We start from the raw sequence: 21,980 nt of genomic DNA on the forward strand, positions 1-21,980 counted from the left end.
GAAACTACTGAGAAATGTAATTTTACCTCTAATAATGTTTTCCATGTACCTGGATTAGCCGTGCATGTACAGTATTTATGTACAGTAGTAATTATACATTGTTGTTAAAAAGGTCTTCATTCAGAGAATGCAACATCATCAACAGGAAATTAGGCAAAGAAATGTGTGATGCAGCAGTTTCCTTCAGGATCAAAGCACGTTTCATTTTTTTCTGGCAACATGAAGTGGTGTTGTTCCAAAATTTTAAATGTAATTCTGATAAACTCTTTGGCCTTTAGTTTCATGAAAAAATTATCTGAACAAAATTAACCGGTTATAACTAGTTACCAGCATTTATAAATAACGTTTTCACTCCGGAATAATTGAAAATCCCTTTGTTCTGGTTTTTGGTTACGTTCTGCTAAAAATTTAGTTCGTTTTCAGTTTCATTCCTTGAACCATTTCAGCCCCTAATTTAAATTATTTATGCACTGTGGTAGTATTTGTTGTGCTGAATTAATTTTATAATCTCTCTCCCTCTCTCTCTCTCTCTCACACACACACACACACACACACACACCAGAACACAATGACATTGTATACTGAATGTGTAAATATGATACACCAGGCAACAAACAATACTGGTAACATATTACTTCTATACTGTAAATTTAATGCAAATATATAGATTCCGAAATACAAATTGCAAGTAGATTGTAATAAGAAATATTCAAATTATGCATGCATTTAATTAATTTTTTTAATGAAAAAATTGTAAGCTAAATGTATTTATTGCATTGTGAAATAGTGATCTTAGTGAAGCATCTTTGGATTATGGAAACCAAATCAAGCCTTTGTAATGTAAAAGTGCAATAAAATGACGTATAGATGCCTAATTGTAATATTAAATATGCTTATGAAACTATACATCCATGCACTAATAACTCATCAGTAACGTAGCATTAATTAATTAATCTTTGTAAATAAAATATTTAAACTATGATACTTAGTGTATCTAGCCAATAAAATATTTTGAGCTGAGAAAAACTAGACAAATATATGTTCACTATCAAATTTATGACAACTTTTTAAGGTTTTATTCTTTTCTATGTTTTTACCAGGTCTGGAAATCACAATTTTAAAATTCTGATCAACCTCATCCTATTTTTACCTTTTTATATTCATGGCATGTGTTACCAAAACATCCTTGAAATTTCCATTTACATGGACTACAAGTGTTCTGATTAAAAATGAGCGTGAGATTGAAATAAGAGAGGAAGAGAGAGAAAAGAAGCGAAGCTCTTCTTCATCATTTTAGCCAGGACACCCTCAGGCCAGCTTGTTCAAACGGTGAGTCTGGAAATGTAGTTTTGCTGCACTGCCACTGCTGGCTCTTTTAATCAGATTCCCTTCCTGACAAGCAGCCGTGTTTGTTTCCCTGCAATTTCATTTTCGGCTTTGAATTGCACATTAACCTTTCCTCAGAGTTCCTGTTAAGCAAACAGTGACAGCTCTCTATTGCGATCACGATTATGAAAGGTGGAGGGTGAACTCCTGTCAGGTACGTTTGATCCTGGTTAATGGCGTCATGTTCTGCTTTAGTCCCTTGAACACAATCTGAGATACATGTTATTTAAGTCTTTGGTTTTTATTGTCCCAATATTGAAAAAATTTCACTCACACCATTATACAATATACAACACACACACACCCACACATACACATGTTGGTGGGGCTATCTTTATGAGGACTCTCCATAGACAGAGATTTTTATACTGTACAAACTATAGATTCTATCCCCTAACCCTACCCCTAAACCTAACCCTCACAAAAAACTTTCTACATTTTTACATTTTCAAAAAACATCATTTAGTATGTTTTTTAAGTGATATGAATTATTGGGACACTAGAAATGTCCTCATAAACCACATTTATAGCATAATACCCTTGTAATTACAAGTTTGTAACCTAAAATGTCCTCGTAAACCACTTAAACCTGCCCACACACATACACACACACACACACTGTGTACATTGTCATGTCCCCATCATACTGTTAATGCCTTCATATATTGGATAAAATATTCCACTCACAACATTTGGTATATCAGCCCAAACATAAGTATTAACAATGAATTTTGTAATTTTGGGAAGGTTCATACAGGCATCACTGAATGAAAATCCAGGACTCTTAAGTACTTTTTCCAGCACCAAATTCTCATTTTCAAGGACAAAAACAAACTTCAAACAAGTGAGAGCACTCTGCGCTGTCAAACAATTCTGCTTCCAAGATTTATTACGAGTGAAGTTACGCCTTTTAGGCTACTTGTCAGAAGAAGAAAAATCTTAATTCCGATATGGTGTAACCAGACCATTAATAATTGTATAAAAGAGGTAACTGACAAGGAAAGAAAGTGTATATTTTATTGTACACATTCTACATTCTATCAATTAATATTAGGTCAGGAAATTACATACAGTATTATAAAAATAAGTAAAGTTTGTCAGGACACATTTTAATGTTGGCTTGACAGCCTTGTCTGAAAGTTTAACATTAATTCCAAAAAAAAAAAAAAATAATAATAATAATAATCTTGAATAGATAGATATATAGAATAGTCTTAGCCTATTTCAACATTCCATTAATGTAATCCTGCGTTCACGTCATGTCGGAATTACTGTAATTACAAAATGGCAACTCTGATGTTCTAGTCAGAGCTATTCATGTCCTGGGACATCAGAAGTTTTTTGTTTCTATGATTAAACTCAGAACGGCAAAAACAACTTTGTTGTTCATAACAGCAAAATGTTTATCATTACATTAATTCACCTCTACATGTTTTTTCAAAATGTTTAAGAGCAAAGAAAATGCTCCAGGTAATGATATCATTATAAAAAGGCTTATCAAACAGGATACATCATGATGGCGCCATGAATGGCTGCCTCGGTGTGGAGCGCTCTTATTGTTTTGTTGTTTTGTTTGTTTGTCCTGTGTTTAGTCATCTTTTTCCAGTCAGTTTTACCAGAGACGAACTGCTGAACATTCGACAGAATATACCAGTCAATCTTTTCCCGGATTTTGAATATTTGGATGTTTTGTTGGACATTTTAGTCGGATGCGCGGCTGTGTTGTTTAAACACGCTATGAGATGCAGGCGAGGGAGACGAGCAGGCGAGCTGGTCAAACTCTGTCGCCGTGGCTTTCGAACAACGCTGCCGAGCAGACTTTGCGAATCTCCGCTCTCTTCCTAACAAAACGGACAAAATACATCTCCTCACCCGCACAAACAAGGACTTTTCAACCTCTGCTGCCTTGTGCTTCACAGAAACCTGGCTGAGTGAAGCCATTCCAGACAGCGTGTTACATCTGCCGGGCTTTCAGCTGTTCAGAGCAGATCGTATCGCGGAGTTAACAATGAAAACGAGAGGCGGTGGAACATGCTTTTATATCAATGAAAGTTGGTATACAGATGTAACAACGTTAAAGATGATGTGCTGTCCTAATTTGGAAGCACTCTTTATTAACTGTCAGCCTTTCTACTCACCGCAGGAGTTTTCTTCATTTATTCTGGCGAGTGTTTATATCGTGCCAAACGCGTGTTTGAATGCCGCGCTGCAACAGCTGGCTGATCAAATCACAGACACAGAACAACAATACCCGGACTCAGTTATTATTATTCTTGGGGATTTTAGCAAAGCAAACCTCACACGTGAACTGCCCAAAAACAAACAGCACATTACATGCCCAACCAGAGACAGAAATATACTGGATAACTGCTACACAACAATAAAGGATGCATATCGCTCTGTTCCTAGAGCAGCTTTGGGAATATCTGATCACTGTCTGGTTCATCTTCTTCCAACCTACAGACAGAAATAAAAATCTGCTAAGCCTGTATTAAGGACTGTAAAGAGATGGACCAACGAAGCAGAGCTGGAACTACAAGCCTGCTTTGACTGCACTGATTGGAGTGTTTTTGAGGCTGCAGCCACTGACCTGGATGAGCTCACAGATACTGTTACAAAATATATCAGTTTCTGTGAGGATATGTGCATTCCTGCTAGGACTTATTTAACATTTAACAACAACAAACCATGGTTTACAGCAGAAACCAGGCAGCTTCGTCAGGCCAAAGAGGATGCTTACAGAGTTGGGGATAAAGTATTGTACAGTGAGGCCAGGAACACACTGAATAAGGGAATCAGAGTGGCTAAAAGAAGATACTCTGAGAAGCTGAAAAACAAATTTTCAGCTAACAACCCTGCATCAGTGTGGAGTGGCATGAAACAACTTACGAATTACAGGACTCCTACCCCCAACAACTGGCTGACGACCTGAATGTGTTCTACTGTAGATTTAAAAGGCCCAATCTCACACCCCACACCTACTCTGACCTTCACTTCACACAAACACCAACACCTCCTGCAACCCCCCTCCTCCCCCCTCCTGCTACTCAACCTGCACTTAAGATCTGTGAAGATGATATGAGCCACGTCTTTCGAAAACAAAGGATAAGGAAAGCACAGGGCCCAGATGGCATTTCACCTGCATGTCTAAGATCCTGTGCTAACAAGCTGGCCCCCATCTTCACACAGATCTTCAATAGATCACTGGAGCAGTGTGAAGACCCATGCTGCTTCAAACATTCCACTATCATCCCCATCCCAAAGAAACCAGAAATCACAGGACTTAATGACTACAGACCTGTCACCCTGACGTCTGTGGTCATGAAGTAATTTGAGAGACTGGTGTTGGCCCACCTGAAGGACATCACTGGACACTTTCTAGATCCCCTTATATTTGCTTATCGAGCAAACAGGTCTGTGGATGATGCAGTCAACATGGGATTGCATCATATCCTGCAACATTTGGACAGACCAGGGACATATGCAAGGATCCTTTTTGTGGACTTCAGTTTGGCTTTCAACACCATCATCCCAGCTATTCTCTGGACTAAATTACACCAACTCTCTGTTCCCACGTCTATCTGTCAGTGGATTACCAGCTTTCTGACAGACAGGCAGCAGTTTGTGAGACAGGAGAAATTCACTTCCAGCACCTGTACAATCAAATCAAATCAAATCAAATAACTTTTATTGTCACACAGCTATATACACAAGTGCAATGGTGTGTGAAATTCTTGGGTGCAGTTCCGATCAACATAGCCCCCAAGAATTTACAGTACAATCAGCACTGGTGCCCCCCAGGGATGTGTGCTCTCCTCACTACTCTTCTCCCTCTACACCAACGACTGCATCGCCAAGGACCCCTCTGTCAAGCTCCTGAAGTTTGCAGACGACACCACTGTCATCAGCCTCATCCGAGATGACGATGAGTCTGCATACAGAAGGGAGGTTAAACGGCTGGCTGTCTGGTGCAGTCAAAACAACCTTGAGCTGAACACGCTCAAAACGGTGGAAATGACTGTGGACTTTAGGAGGAACCCTCCAACACTGTCCCCCCTCACCATTCTAAACAGCACTGTGGCAGAAGTGGAGTCATTCAGGTTCCTGGGCACTACCATCTCATAGGACCTGAAGTGGGAGACCCACATTGACTCCACTGCGAAAAAGGCCCAGCAGAGGTTGTATTTCCTTCGCCAGCTGAGGAAGTTCAACCTGCCACAGGCGCTGCTGATACAGTTTTACTCAGCGGTCATTGATTCTGTCCTCTGCACTTCAATAACTGTTTGGTTTGGTTCAGCTACGAAATCAGACATCAGAAGACTACAAAGGACAGTTCGGAATGCTGAGAGGATTATTGGTTGCCCTCCTCCCCCCTCCCCCCCTTCAAGAACTATACACTCCCAGAATGAGGAAAAAGGCTGGAAAAATCACACTGGACCCCACTCACCCTGCCCACTACCTTTTTGAACTGTTGCCTTCTGGCCAACGCTTCAGAGCTCTGAGCACCAGAACCGTCTGGCACAGGAACAGTTTTTCCCCCAGGCTATCCATCTCATGAACAGTTAAAACTGCTTCTTTGAGCAATAATTTATGTGCAATACACAGCTTAGTCTTTTTATATTATCCAACACATCCTACCTCTACTGCCATTATATTCCCTTGCACTGTACATAACCGATTTGTAATTAGATTGCACTACGTATGTGTATATGTATGTATGTATGTATATACATTCATATATGTGTATATGTAGGTATATGTATGTGTGTGTGTATATAGATATATATATATATATATATATATATATATATATATATATATATATATATATATATATATATATATATATATATATGGTCTTGTGTATTCTATATATACTTTCTTCTTTTCGATATTTATCTATTTTTTATTCAATTTTAATTATTTTTTAAAAGTCTTGTTGCTGTATTTGTATTGTTGTGTACTGGAAGCTCCTGTCACCAAGACAAATTCCTTGTGTGTGTAAGCATACTTGGCAATAAAGCTCATTCTGATTCTGAAATATGTGTTCACTACCTTTAACTGTTGAGGCCGCTGCCATATTTACATGACGTCACAACTGTCAAGTCGGAGCTTTCATAGAATTCAGAGTTTACAACTTGTAATTACGAGTTCTTCGAAGATGTGAATGCTTTTTGAAAGTTTGAATCTTGTAATTATGGTAATTTCGACATGACGTGAACACACCATTAGTCTATGGGATTTGGGGCATTTTTATCACCCGTTGGGCAAAAACTGTACTTCTGATCAATTAGAAAAATTATAGCAATACGAGTCAGAACAGTCTAAAGGGAAGTGCCAGGTTTGGTGGTTGTAGCTTGAAAGCCAGGATTTACAGTCAGAAAGATTGGTCTTGGTTTAAGGATTTTGACAAAAATCCTAAACCATGTCTCTAGAATACTAGTATGTTGGCTTGACAGAATAATGATACGAGCAGTCACTGTTTGAAATAATGTGTACAATTTACAAGTATTCACGTTGATTTTACATTCATTTGTACACCGATCAGCCACAACATTAAAACCACCTGCCTAATGTTGTGTAGGTCCCCATCATGGCACCAAAACAGCGCCATCCCGCATCTCAGAACAGCATTCTGAGATGATATTCTTCTCACAACAATTGTACAGAGCGGTTATCTGAGTTACCGTAGACTTTGTCAGTTCGAACCAGTCTGGCCATTCTCTGTTGACCTCTCTCATCAACAAGTCATTTTCCATTTGGAGTAAATTCTAGAGACTGTTGTGCATGTAAATCCCAAGAGATCAGCAGTTACAGATACAGAATCAGCTTTATTGCCAAGTATGCTTACACATACAAGGAATTTGTCTTTGTGACAGGAGCTTCCAGTGCACAACAATACAAAACAGCAACAGCAAAAAAACAAACAAACAAACAAACAAAAAAAAAAAACAACAAAAAAAATTGAATACAAAATAAAGTATATATAGAATACACAATAAGACAATATATAATACTCAAACCAGAAATGGACAGAAATATTCAAACCAGCCCATTTGGCACCAACAATCATCCATGCGATTATCTAATTTGCCAATCATGTGGCTGCAGTGCAGTGCATAAAATCATGCATATAAGGGTCAAGAGCTTCATTTAATGATGACACCAACCATCAGAATGGGAAAAAAATGTGATCTCATGATTGTTGGTGCCAGACGGGCTGGTTTGAGTATTTCTGCAACTGCTGATCTCCTGGGATTTTCACACACAACAGTCTCTAGAATTTACTCAGAAAGGTGCCAAAAACAAAAAAAACATCCACTGATCTGCAGTTCTGCGGACGGAAATGCCTTGTTGATGAGAGAGGTCAACAGAGAATGGCCAGACTGGTTCAAACTGACAAAGTCTATGGTAACTCAGATAACCGCTCTGTACAACTGTGGTGAGAAGAATAACATCTCAGAATACTATTCTGAGATGCGGGTTTGCGCTGTTTTGGCGGAACGAGGGGGACCTACACAATATTAGGCAGGTGGTTTTAATATTGTGGCTGATCGCTGTATAACAAGTGCTAAAATGGTGCTGTCTCTTAAAGAATAGCGGCAGTTGAATGAGGGTCTCACAGAGGTGTTTAGGTTCAGCCAGAGACTATTTAGCCAGAGACAGAGAACTTGTATTAAAATAAATGGGAGAAATTGGATGCCCAATATGGCGGTTGTTGAAAAGGAAGTCCCGCCATATACAGTAGGTAGAAAAGCCAATCAGCTTTTAGATACAAAGATCTATTGTCAGTCATATCAAGAATGTGCAAACTGGACCAGCTTTTTTTTAGCATGATCTGAGCTAAAGAAGCATAATTTATGATACCATTGTAGTCAGATTTTACAGCTGATTTGATATACGTATGCTCTTTGATCGTAATCCTGGCCAGCTGTTTTGGAGATTTCAGTATTTCCCCATTCATGTAGATAGGAGCTTTTATGCTGCTTGAATCCATTTTAAAAAGAGCTGCCAAGGAGCAATCCCAAGATGGTGGCTGAATGGACAGATCTGCATTGAAAGGGACTTTGGTTCAGCACACATTAACGAGAGAATCGCTGCACGGTTTCTTTACTGCATCATGTTTGATTAAACTTAATGTTTCTTTTTTCTTTTCGACCAACTGACTGTAAAGAACAAAAAGATATTAAAGACACATTATTCAATGAAAGTGGAGTGAGTGGACCTCACCTTTGATGGACAAACATTAAAAAGATTTTAATTTCAAGCACTTTTTAACAAAAGTCGATTTTCCAGGTATTCCCATTCTTAAATCTCTAAAAGTTCACTTCAAGGATTTTGTGCAAACCCTAGTTGTTTTTTCTCACTCCAAAACATTCCATAAAATTACACAAATGTATGATATCAAAATGTCAAAACCTAGTTAAGAAATATCAAAATGACCTTCAAGTCGACTCCCTCATTTAAGCTAACTCTCTAAACAATGGCTACTCTAGCTCTTTATTTCCATCCTGTTAATGTTCTTGATATTGTGTAAACAATCAAGAAATAACTAATTGAGTGCTTGAGCTTGACTAAAGCATATACCATATACCATTTTAAAGAAATTAATTAAAGACTTACATGATATCATAGACATATTCATTTTCTAAAAATTACGGAGCTCGAAATAGGGTACTGCATATGAGGAATGACCCAAACAGTCTGAAAATTGTGATTAAATATGTGCACACCACAAATCCATTCATGTCCAGGGTGTGCTTAATGTAATTTGGATGTTTTTCTCTCCCTAAACAGAGTGTAAACATGAAGCTGGCAGAGATGAACAGAGGTTTTGGCAGACGTTCCCTTTCAACGACATCTTCTAGCAACCTGATTGAGCTTCCCTTTTATAATTCTAAATGGATCCCTCCATAGAGACGCAGAGTAATAATCTTCTAAAAAAAATATTTTTATTCTGACATAAGGATACAGCATAACAAAGATATTTTTTTTTCTTCTTTGTAAAAAAAAACGGTCAACTTTCTAAACATTTGCTATCTTTCGGACCTCAAACAAAACAAATGAGACGCATCACCCAGGATTTGAAAATAAATATGACACCTGGTATGAAAAGAATTCATGTCTAGCATTAAAGAGCTCATCTAAACAGGTATGCCTGTGTAATGAGACAAACATCCTCCCACTGTATGTAAATGATGTTTGAGTATTTCATCCACACCACACACATGAACACACTTCCTAGGGAATGCACTGACATCAACCAGATGCTAAACAGAATTCACTGCCTAAATTAAGAATAACATTAAGGCAGAACCCATGTGTCTTAATTCAGCAAGGACTGGAAGGCATGGTGACGTGTTTAAATGTGTCAAAAACAAGAATCTGGGTAGTTACAAATTCAGTGGTGCCTTCCTGGAGGGAGTGTTTAAGGAGGTACAATCAGCCGTGTGCTTTTTTTCGTTTTTAGATTACAGAATCTCTTTATCCAGACTTTATCTTTTGAATTCGATTTTTTTTTCTTCTCAATAAGCGTGACAGATGATGATTATGCACACTGTAGTCTGCAATATCCCTCCGTTACCATAGATACCATTTTGAGAGATAATGAGCAAATATTTCTCATAATTAAATGTTCAGAACATCAGCATAATAACAATACTGTGAGTGCTAAAAATGCAAACCACTGATGGAATTAGTGTGGTAAAGTGTTGAGAGGACAAACTTCTAAGTTTGTCTGAGTCCACATGCAGCCGTACACACAGTTCCAGTCTTTAGTGTGTCATCTTTATAGGAGGTTTTCCAAATCTGGCATCCAGTCCAAGGCCTGAAGGACAGAGCAGAGTCATGGATAGGCTTATTATAAACGTCCACTCTCTATGGCCTTACAGCTCCGTGCTCATTATTAGTACTGCTCAACATAGAACAACTTTAACAAGCTCAGATGGAAGTTAGAGAGAGATGTAAAAAGACAAATGTAAGGAGGTAACTATAGGGCTGTCAATCAATAATATTTAAATCACAATAAAAAAAATAAAAAAATTGTAGATAAAACATTAAAACAATCAGTTGCTTTATAAAGAAAGAAAATGAAGTAATTATTGTGCTATTTGTGTAAATTACACTAACAGCAGAGTATAAGAGTAATAGTTCACTCACCAAGGAAGACGAGGACGGTGCCAAACCACTGCATAGTGCTGATGACATTCCCAAACAGTAGCACTGAACCCAGGATAGTGAAGAACTTCCGTGTCGTTGTGATGATAGAACAGGTGAGCGGTCCAAAATACACCACTGTCATGAAGATGAAAGTCTAGGAGCAGAAAAGGGAGCAAAGCACTCTTATTACAGCAAAACATGGATGTGTGACCTCATGTGTACATATGCACAACCTGGATTACTAATTCAGTATTAATGTGATTCACTGTATACATGAATGATAGTGCTGATTTAGTGTATCTACTGTACACACACATAATAAACCTACCTGTCCAAGAGCGCTAGTCAGTCCGAACAGGAGGATATTATAGATGATGACAGGATAGCGATCAGCAAATGACAAAAACTCCCACACCTCACCTGTCCACAGCACAACTATGAAGAGAGACAGAAAGAGAGTGAGAATAAACTTTCAATCAAAAGGTTAAAAGTAGTGATAGACTGATGTATATCGGCCAGGCCAATTCATTTGCCGTTATTTGGCCAATTTGCGGTTATCATCCGTGATTGATGGAAGTGTTAACTTTTCCTTGTGTCAGCTCCAAAATATCCCAATAAATGTTTTTAATTGATAGTAAACAATTTCTGTTTTCAAGTTTAAGCAGATTTGAGTAAATATTGCATAAAATTATTGTTCATTTCACATCTGATTTGCTGTTGTTAAATCTGATTTTGTATATCAGCATTTATATCGGCCATTGAAAAACTCACATCGGACGAACACTAGAGAAGGGTTTAAAATGAACTTTGTCACACTGGCTGATCATGAGTGAATTGAACATTTAACGACTGTGGAACTGTATTTTGCATTACTTTTATTAAAAAAAAAAATTTTGTGCAGGTCATTGTTTCATTCGCAGCATCATAAACAAGATGAGCCAGTGTCTATTTCTTAGTGAAACTAAACCTGCTACAAAAATGTGAATGAGATCCATCGTGATTTTGTCTCTCATACATTTGCTTTGTTGGTTAAAAGGGATAGTTCACCTAAAAATGAAAATTCTCTCATTTATTTACACACCCTCATACCATCCCAGAAATGTATGACTTTCTTTCTTCTGAAGAACACAAATGAAGATTTTTAGAAGAATATCTCAGCTCTGTTGGTCCATACAATGGAAGTGAATGGTGACTAGAACTATGAAGCTTCAAACAGCACGTAAGGCATTATAAAAGTAATCCATATGACTCAAGTGGTAAAATCCATGTCTTCTGAAGTGATATGATAGGTGTGGGTGAAAACAGATCAATATTTAAGTCTTTTTTTTTTTACTATCAATCTCCACTTTCTCTTTCACATTCATCTTTTGTTTTTGGTGATTTGTATTCTTCATGCATATCGCCACCTACTGGGCAGGGAGAAGAATTTATAGGAAAAAAAAGGACTTAAGTATTGACCTGTTACTTAATCACACCTGTCATATACTATAGTCATATGGATTACTTTTTTGCTGCCTTTATGTGCTTTTGGAGCTTCAAAGTTTTGGCCACAATTCAGTTGCATTGTGAGGACCAACAGAGCTGAAATATTCTTCTAAAAATCTTTGTTTGTGTTCAGCAGAAGAAAGAAAGTCATACACATCTGGGATGACATGAGGGTGAGTAAATAAACTGTGAGAGAATTTTCATTATTGGGTGAACTATCCCTTTAAAATGAGGAAGAATAATAGATGAACTGTTGTGACAGGCAGACATTTTCTTTAGTAGATGGACTGTATGGCTATGAGCATCAGATTATTATTCTTACAATTAGATATACAATACCATGTGCTATGCCGTAGTTACTAATAAAGTAACCGGCTAACTGGCATGTACTTGTCGAAGCCAGTGGATTTGCATTAGTGTTAATTTTGGACCCTGATTCAACTTCCTAAACCAAAACTTTATTATTTCTGTACAAACGCTGCTGGAAAGCAACTCTGGTTTCGTAATGAGAGGTTTGGAAGGCAGGAAGTTTGCTGCATGGGTGATGAGATTAAAGATTAAAAGTGAGGAACAGATGCCTTTCAGAGCCGAAGCAGACAGACTGAACAGCTGCAGGAAATCAGCAGGGCTTCCGTCAACCCTGCCATCAGAATGACGCTTACACAAACCATAGAGCAACAGCTCCCCCTACTGGAGGACAATATGTACTAAAAATGGGCTCGGGCTAATGTAAATACTCAAAAGAACTTTAATGTTGTGCATGTTAACTTCAGTTAATTCATTACTTTGGATGAATTAACAATGAACAGCATTTATTAATTAAGGATAATTTATAAATTAAAATGCTTTTATTGTTTGTTCATGTTATTTAATAATGCATTAACTAATTTTAAAGGTAAAGTTCATCCAAAAATGAAAATTCTCTCATCGTTTACTCACCCTCATGTCATCCCAGATGTGTACGACTTTCTTTCTTCTGCAGAACACACACAAAGATTTTTAGTACTTAGTGTTCAGCAAGTTTAGCATTTTAGCACTGTAGTATTTAGTGAAGTGAATGGTGACCAAAACTTTGAAGCTCCAAAATGCACATAAAAGCAGCACAAAGGTAATCCATATGACTCCAGTGGTATAATCCATGTCTCATGAAGCAGTCTTATCGATTTGGGGGTGAGAACAGATCAAAATATAACTCCTTTTTCACTGTACATCTTGCCATTGTGGTCTCTTGGCACAATCATGATATCAAGCTCAGTTATACTTCCTAGTGCTTGAAACATGCGCAGAGCGCTAGATTGCGATAGGAAGTATAATCGAGCTTGAAATCATGATCGCAAAAGGAAAATGCTGTCAAGATTTATAGTGAAAAAGGAGTTATGTTTTGGTCTGTTCTCACCCAAAACCGATTGTTCGGTTCTGAAGACATGGATTAAAGCACTGGAGTCTCATGGATTACCTTTATGCTGACTTTGTGCTTTTTGGAGCTTAAAAGTTCTGGCCACCATTCACTTGCATTGTATGGACCTACAGAGCTGAAATATTCTTCTAAAAATCTTCATTTGACTTCAGCAGAAGAAAGAAAGTCATACACATCTGGGATGGCATGAAGTTGAGAAAATGATGAGAGAATTTTTATTTTTGGGTGAATGATCCCTTTAGTGTGTACAACATTTAATATTTAAAATGTACTAGTATGTTGAAACTAACACTTACTAATGAGTGCTGTAAAAGCATAGTTTACCGTTAGTTCATGTTAACTAATGTTAACAAATACTACCTAATTGTATAGTGTTAATACTAAAATAATAGACGTAAGAAGATGTTTCTCAATTTCAAAACCCTGAAGGACAAACACTTAGTATAGAAACAAGGGGTAAATAACGCAATCAGAGGAATCCTGATTTTAAACAAACAGCCATTGTAGCCTAGCCAAATTAAGCGATTAAAAAATCATTATGTGATATTCACTTTGTTGCTTCAACAAATACAATCTATATTTGATATCACCCAGACAGTGGAAAATAACACATAAATATTAGTATGTTCTCTTCTTCTACACTAAATTTATTTTATACCACTGTTCTTTTGTCTTTAATAACCAGTAACCATAAGTTACCTTCACTACCAAAGTGAAGGGAATACAGTACAATTACTGTTGAAGAAGTTGTAGGTTTAGTTGGTCAAGATGTTTGTTTCTCAAATTGACAAATGTACACCTAACTGTTTTCAGGCACACTGTCTATGGGCTTTTGGTAAACTCCAATGGGCCGCAGGGAATCAAATTTGATGACCAGAACTTACTCTGTATTTAACTCACCAATTCCTAGGACCAGTGTGGACCACAGGTTGACATTCAGCATCATGTGATTGGCTCCCGTCTGGTACCGCGCCCTCATGTGATCCTGAGCTACACCTGTCAGCCCATCCAAAGTCAATGAGACCAGCTGCAATCAGACATCACAAATCAGGTCGTCTTAACACAGAGGACCACAAATGGTACGCTATGTTATTCTTTAGAGGATGGAACAGATTAAAACTAAGACCAACCAGCAGCATCTCTCCAAAGCCATACGTGTGTTCATCTGATGTGGTGGAGCCTTTGTTGGGTTTGTAGAGAAAGAGGGCAACCCCAGTGACGATCAGAAACACACACAGATATTTCGCCATGGGATATTTCTTCCTCAGGATTGTGACACCAAGAATCATTACTGTGGAAGCAAAAAAGAGGGCAACCCCAGTGACGATCAGAAACACACACAGATATTTCACCATGGGATATTTCTTCCTCAGGATTGTGACACCAAGAATCATTACTGTGGAAGCAAACGGATAAAAGCATAATGGAAAAACAACCATCGATGTTCTGAAGTTACGGTTATGTGGTTGAGAAAATGCAAACATGGCACAACTGACAAATAAAGAATAGATGGCCATATGGTGAACAATTACAAGCCAACAAATATGGTCATATGGGAATATACACTCCACGTTAGTCATTAAACGTGTGTGAAAAGCATACATTCTGTACTCCGAACAAAAACACTTGCCATCTAAAGAGAAGGAAATGAGTGCTACAGTGGCCCCTAAAAAGTATCCAGACTCTTAAAGTGATAGTTCACCCAAAAATAAAAATTCTCTCATCATTTACTCACCCCCATGCCATCCCAGATGTGTATGACTTTCTGTCTTCTGCTGAACACAAACAAAGATTTTTATATCTCAGCTCTGCAGGACCATACAAAGCAAGTGAATGGTGACTAGAACTATGCAGCTCCAAAAAGCACAAAAATGTAATCCATAAGACTCCACTGGTTTAATCCATGACTTCTGGAGTGATCCAATCGTTTTTGGGTGAGAACAGACCAAAAGAAAACGTCCTTTTCACTATAATTCTTGATATCTGCAGTCTCCTTTGCGATTATGATTTCAAGGCCGATTTCACTTCCTAGCGCCATCTAGCGCTCTGCACGTGCATCAAGTACTAGGAAGCGTAATCGAGCTTGAAATCATGATCGTGCCTAGAGACTGCAATGGCAAGATGTACAATAATAAAGGAGATATTTTTTGGTCTGTTCTCACCCAGATCGCTTCAGAAGACAGAATAAACCAATGGAATCTTATGGATTACTTCTATACTGCCTTTATGTGCTTTTTAGAGCTTCAAGTTTCTAGCCGCCATTCACTTGCATTGTATGGACCTACACAGCTGAAATATTCTTCTAAAAAAATCTTAATTTGTGTTCAGCAGAAGAAAGAAAGCCATACACATCATGGCATGAGGTTGAGTAAATGATGAGGTGAACTATTCCTTTAAGCTTAAACATTTTTGAAATGATACAAATGATGCTGGTCCTTTTCCATTCTGAAACCATTTTTTTGCCATTACTTTGAACTAACTGCTTGCAATGTAATTTTGGTGGATGACGTCAGTTCCCCTCAAGTGTACTAGCAGAGTAACCACAAGTGTAGTTCCACTAATGTTGGATGACCAGAAAATGTCTAAAGAATTCATATTAATTTTGAACTGTATATATATTGTTTTATAATGTAAAACCTTACAAACTTTTTGTGAAAGGCTTTGCTTGAGCTATATTTCTTTCAATGAATGCCACTTGGTTTGATATCTTGCGACTTAAGTACAAAATACTTTTAGGGGCCACTGTACAGCCTTTTATATGTACAAGTGAAACCAAAGAGCAACTATACAGGGGCTAATAATGTATAATAAACCAGCATAGCATGCTCTACATTCTTGAAACATGAGACCAATGTTTGTATGATTAAAAGAAATAAGGAAGCGATTCTTTTTACCTGGAATCGGTTTACAGGATTTTCCCAACACCTAGAAAGAACCATTATACTCATATTAAGACTCACATTACACATCTCAAGACACATAGGAAAATAGTCGCTATCTCTTTTATTTTCATGAGACATGGAAAGAGCGAGTAACAGAGAGAGGTGCAGACCTGTGTTGGGTAGTTGACATACTGCAGGGCTGAATTACTGGACACCATGGCACCCAGGTAAGACAAAGAGCACATGCCATAAAGCCAGCTTTTAGTGTGGTCCAGCTTTGAGCCCTCAAAAAACTGAATTACTACAAATACAAAAAAAGAATGAGAAATTACTTGTTGTGAGTCTGATTTAAACTTGTTTTAATTTTTAATTTTATTTATTTATCACACATTATACATTTGCACATATACAGTGAAATTCTTTTTTTTTTTCACATATCCCAGCTAAGCATTTCAGAAGCTAAGCTGGGGTCAGAGTGCAGGGTCAGCCATGATACGGCACCCCTGGAGCAGATTGGGTCAAGGGCCTTGCTCAAGGGCCCAACAGTGGCATCTTGGCAGTACTGGGGCTTGAACCCCTGACCTTCTGATCAGTAACCCAGAGCCTTAACCGCTGAGCCACCACTGCCCCAATATGTGCAGCCTGTATGAGCACCACGCCATGACGCTACAATGTGTTGTATGTTGCATATGCACTAACAACTATGCCACATCTCCAACTATGTCATTTTTTTTTTTACATTATATATATATATATATATATATATATATATATATATATATATATATATATATATATATATATATTCTATACTGAAATGTGGCAAAAGAAGAAAGAGGTGCTATGTGATACCATCCATTTCTTATGTACCTATAACTTTAAAAACACAAAGCACTACAACACAAATGATCTTCACAATTCTTGAAAGTTTGACTCACAGATTCTAGCGAAAGCAGCATTGATGATGCACTGGATGAAGACTAGTGTGGTGGCGTAACGAAACTTCTCCTTCTTCCCTGCGTGACTGTAGTCCCCTCGCGTGCTGAATGAAACAGAAGAAAGATGCATTGATGTACCAGCTGGCAGAAGCAAGGGAACTTAATAATCACTTGTGGTAATAAATAGCCAACAGTGGCTGGTGGATAAACAGTTGTTTACAACAGCTCTTAATTTTAGCTCTTGCTGAAGAGATTTCCTACAGAGATTTTGACTACAGAGACAAACTATCACCACAGATAACTTCAAATCAGTTTGTAGGGTAATTTATAAGAAAACGTCATTCGGGTATGGTGACATTGGGTTGGCTGACAAGCCTTTGGAAGGCAGGATTTAAGGGACATGGGGTGTGACTGAAGAGATGGGGCAGTCTAATTCAGTGGAAACCGTCTAAAACAAACAAGCAAAACTAGCTTAATACGCAGTAGCTCAAATTATCTAGTTTCACATTTCAGAAGAAATCGGCAAAGTGACTAATCAGAACCCCCATCTTAAAAAAAAAAAAAAAAAAAAAAAAAGCCTACAGAGAGTTACAAATAGTGAGCCCCTTAACTGGCACCGTCCCTTATTTGGGACATTTTTCTTTTCTTTTCTTTTTTATGTTTATTGGACTATATTACCTTCAAATCCTACTTTAACCTTGATAAACCTTATATTGTTTGAAATCTTTAAGTCTCTAGTTTCCAAATATGCCCCCCTTTTTGCGATTTGAATGACATAATTACAGTAATGCATTAATGCCAAAAGTGCGCACCAAAAGTTTTTTCCCCTAATGGAAACAAGAACTTTTATTATGAAATCACAATGCACAGATGTACAATCATGCAATCATCTGGCTTGCTTTGTATCACAAGAGGTTCATAACATAACATCCAGAGATTTTGTCCAAAAGTACTGAGAATATAAAGAAATATCAACAGATTCTCCATGGTTGATGCATCATGTTTGCAAAGAGCATTATGATGCATGTTCAAATGTTCTTTCTTTGCTATGTTTCCTTTGTATAGCAGACATGTTTGTAGTCTTATAAACAAGGGTTTTGTAGTTTCTGAACAGGGACAGCCCACCTCAAAACAATGTGTCCAATGATGGTAAACGCGTCTTTCAGAAAATGAGCAACGGGGCAGTTTGGAACACCCTTTCCTGTGTTGTCACACCAATCGTAATCTTGCCTTTTTGAAAACATACAGCCAATGAAAAGTCGTTTTATTTTAGTTGTTTTCAACCATCAGACTCTGCTCAAGATCGGTAAGTTTATACATACAATACCGTTCAAAAGTTTGGGGTCACTTACTCATTTTTTTCTTTCTTTTCTTTTTTTCCACATTTTAGAATAATAGTAAAGTCATCACAACTATGGAATAATAGAAATGGAACTATGGGAATTATGTTGTGACTAAACAAAATCCAAAATAAATCAAAACTGTGTTATATTTTAGCATCTTCAAAGTAGTCACCCTTTGCCTAGAATTTGCAGACATGTACTGCAGATAAACATTTTCTCAACCAACTTCTTGAGGTATCACCCTGGGATGCTTTTTAAACAGTATTGAAGGAGTTCCCATCTATATGTTGGGCACTTAGTTGCTGCTTTTCTTTATTATTTGGGCCAAGTCATCCATTTCAAAAAAAAAATATTTTTTTATACAATTTTAGTTTTATAATGAATTAATATGGTGGCACAATTATATTTTTGTCTACAAAACTAATTTCAATCATTTAAGCATACGCCTTCAGATCAAAAGATTTTTTAGATCATGAGAAACATTTCAGGCAAGTGACCCCAAACTTTTGAACAGTAGTGTATATTTTTTTGTTACGTTTAACATTTGCTAATATAATTATAGTGTCACTCAAAATCAATTAGAATAGTTTGATGATAATAAAAAGAGATAATTACTGGAAAATTGTTATTGCTGGGGAAAATAGCTGTAAGACTGTCACTATACATTTTTATAGAGCCAAATCTTTGATTTCTGTCAGATTCATTCAGGTAAAACAATCTTACTCAAACTATTGTAATACATTCTTTCTTTTATTGCTTTATCTTTTTATTTTTTATTTATTTATTTTTATGTGCAAAAGGTCTCCATATGATACTTTTGATAAGGACTGGACTAGTCAGCAACCATTCACCAAGTAGAGCTTGGATGTCACCAAGTGGCCTTTTTTGGTACAGTGTCTAAACAAAATGTCAGTGCAACCTAATATTTTGTTAAATCAAGCTCAAATTTAAAACATAACTTGATTAGGCTTATGGCTTTGACTTTATGGCATTTTTAGGGTGACCAAGCACAGCTTATATATATTTGTTCTTTTATTCAAGAAAAACGTTTGGTGCAAGTTTAGTGCAGTACATTTTCATTACAATAAACTTAAGCTTCCATAACTTTTTTTAATTAAAATTTTATCAATTATTACTTCTGCAATAAACCCCTAAGTATCTTCTTTCAAACAAGACCAAGATTATGCCTGTAGTCCAAAGCATTCATGAATTACCACCCTTTAAGTTAATCAACAAGTAGAGCTTGGATGACATCCAGTGGCCATGTTGGGTACTGCCCCTAAACAAAATGTTATAGCAAACTAATTTTTTGGCATATCAAGCTAAAATTGTATACACAACTTATAACTTTTTTTTATTATTTCACTTATATCAATTATCACTTAAACAATAAACCACTAAGTGTCTTCTTTCAAACAAGACCAAGATTAGGTCTGTAGTCCAAATCATTCATGAATTACAACCATTTAAATCTGTCTTTTTCTGGTAAATGCTAAAAAAGGGGGGTGCCAGTTAAGGGGGCTCCACATCAATATCTTACACCACTTCATACAGAAACAGGAAGGAGAAATACTTACAGTTCCTCTCTCTACTTATGAAACCACAAGGGCAGAAAGTTGTTTAGAGCATTTATTTGCATTTTTTGTGTGTGTGTGCTTTAAAGGGATGGTTCACCCAAAAATAAAAATGTTGATCATTTACTCACCCTCATCACCCTCAAGCCCTTTTTTACTATAAATCTCCACTTTCACCTTAATACTGTATTATTATTATTATTATTATTATTATTTTATTTAATTTTTTTTATTTTTTGGGTGATTCGCATTCTTCATGCATATCGCCACCTACTGGGTAGGGAGAATTCATAGTAAAAAAGGACTTAAATATTTATCTGTATCTCACTCACACCTATCATATCACTTCAGAATATATGGATCAAACCACTGGAGTCGTATGGATTACTTTTATACTACCTTTATGTGCTTTGTAGCGCTTCAAAGTTCTGGCCACCATTCACTTGCATTGTATGGACCTACAGAGCTGAAATATTGTTTTGCAAATCTTCATTTGTGTTCAGCAGAAGAAAGTCATACATATCTGAGATGGCATGAGGGTGAGTATATGAGAGAATTTTCATTTTAGGGTGAACTAAGCCTTTTATTTATTTATTAATTTTATTATTATAATTATTATAACGTTATTTATGTGCTTTATTTTTAATCAATTTATGTTATATTGGGCTTGCTCTTTGCTGTATATCCCAGGTCGTCTCTACTTCAAAATAAAAGCATTAACAAAGTAGCAACAAGCAGTTTTATCTCGAATGTAATGTAAGTAACGCAAATGCAGTACAGAAATTAATGAGAAGCTCTTCTCTTCGTCATTTCAAAAAGCAAGGTTGACGTTTTTCTAGAAAGCCACTCAGGCTCTTCTTAGGTTCAAAAGGCAATGCTGTCCCACTCACATGGTCTCCTGCAGTATTCCATAGTAAAAGTAACACACGAACACCCCGATGAAGCAGATGATGAATCGGACCCGTTCGTTCTGCCAGAGAGACGGTTTGCTCGTTGCCTTCCCAGCGGCCATGCTGTCGTCCAGTAGTCTCGGTATGGACACGGACACCGCTCCGCTCCCCTTATCCCGCGATCCACTCTTACCGGCGATCAGAAATGATGACACGACTCTAGACACCCCTCTTCTCTCTCTGCTGATGATGAAGCTCTCCTTCCACTAATATCTACAGTCTTAAAGCAACTTACAATAATGAATATATTACACTATCACTTTGCTGACTGGTTCTCTTTATGCTTTAATTACAGATTAGTAAACGGTCCTGTGGCCAAACGTCAGCATCCTCAAAAAATGATGCACGGAGTGAATGCCAGAATGTATGCGACGTTAACAGCCTGTGCTTCTTTTTTTTTTTTTTTTTTTTTTTTTTTTTTGACATTTACAGATTACAAATGAGAAGTGCTGGGACAGCCTCCAATAACGTTTTCATGGAGGCGTCAGAGACACTGGAGCAGAAGGACCCGATGAAAGTCAGGAAGGCTGTTGATATGCCTGTAAATTGAGATATAATGTCAAAGACAGAATTTAAAGACATTTAAAGACAGAGTGTCCTGTCATTATTTGTCAAACCGCCTTTCGGACAGCTAAACGGTCGTTTTATTTTCTGTTATATGCTTGGATTATGAAATGCACTCAGTGCCGACATAGAAAGCTCTTACTAGTGTGCATTTATGCTCTTAATGAATTAATTAATGCGCCCTTTCTACCGTTACTGAGAAGTAATACAACTCGCCGTACTCGCACAGTTTTTCTGTTCAATATTTCTTTTTTCTAAACTATTGCGAGTAGACTGTTTGCC

General features: G+C 37.2%; 1 protein-coding gene across 1 annotated transcript; it reads right to left on the minus strand.

Annotated features, from left to right (window-relative positions):
- Positions 1-9,316: 9,316 nt before the first annotated feature.
- Positions 9,317-21,524, minus strand: slc35b1 (solute carrier family 35 member B1). The gene is made up of 9 exons (XM_051714742.1): positions 21,075-21,524; positions 17,268-17,371; positions 16,500-16,630; positions 16,342-16,372; positions 14,578-14,738; positions 14,348-14,474; positions 10,874-10,980; positions 10,546-10,699; positions 9,317-10,213 (listed from the first exon to the last, which is right to left on the minus strand). The coding sequence occupies exons 1-9, from the start codon at positions 21,194-21,196 to the stop codon at positions 10,161-10,163; spliced, it is 990 nt and encodes a 329-aa protein (XP_051570702.1). The 5' UTR covers positions 21,197-21,524; the 3' UTR covers positions 9,317-10,160.
- Between the last annotated feature and the right edge of the window lie 456 nt (positions 21,525-21,980).

This window comes from Myxocyprinus asiaticus, chromosome 13 (genome assembly GCF_019703515.2).
Source record: "Myxocyprinus asiaticus isolate MX2 ecotype Aquarium Trade chromosome 13, UBuf_Myxa_2, whole genome shotgun sequence".
In the NCBI taxonomy this organism is placed as follows: domain Eukaryota; kingdom Metazoa; phylum Chordata; class Actinopteri; order Cypriniformes; family Catostomidae; genus Myxocyprinus; species Myxocyprinus asiaticus.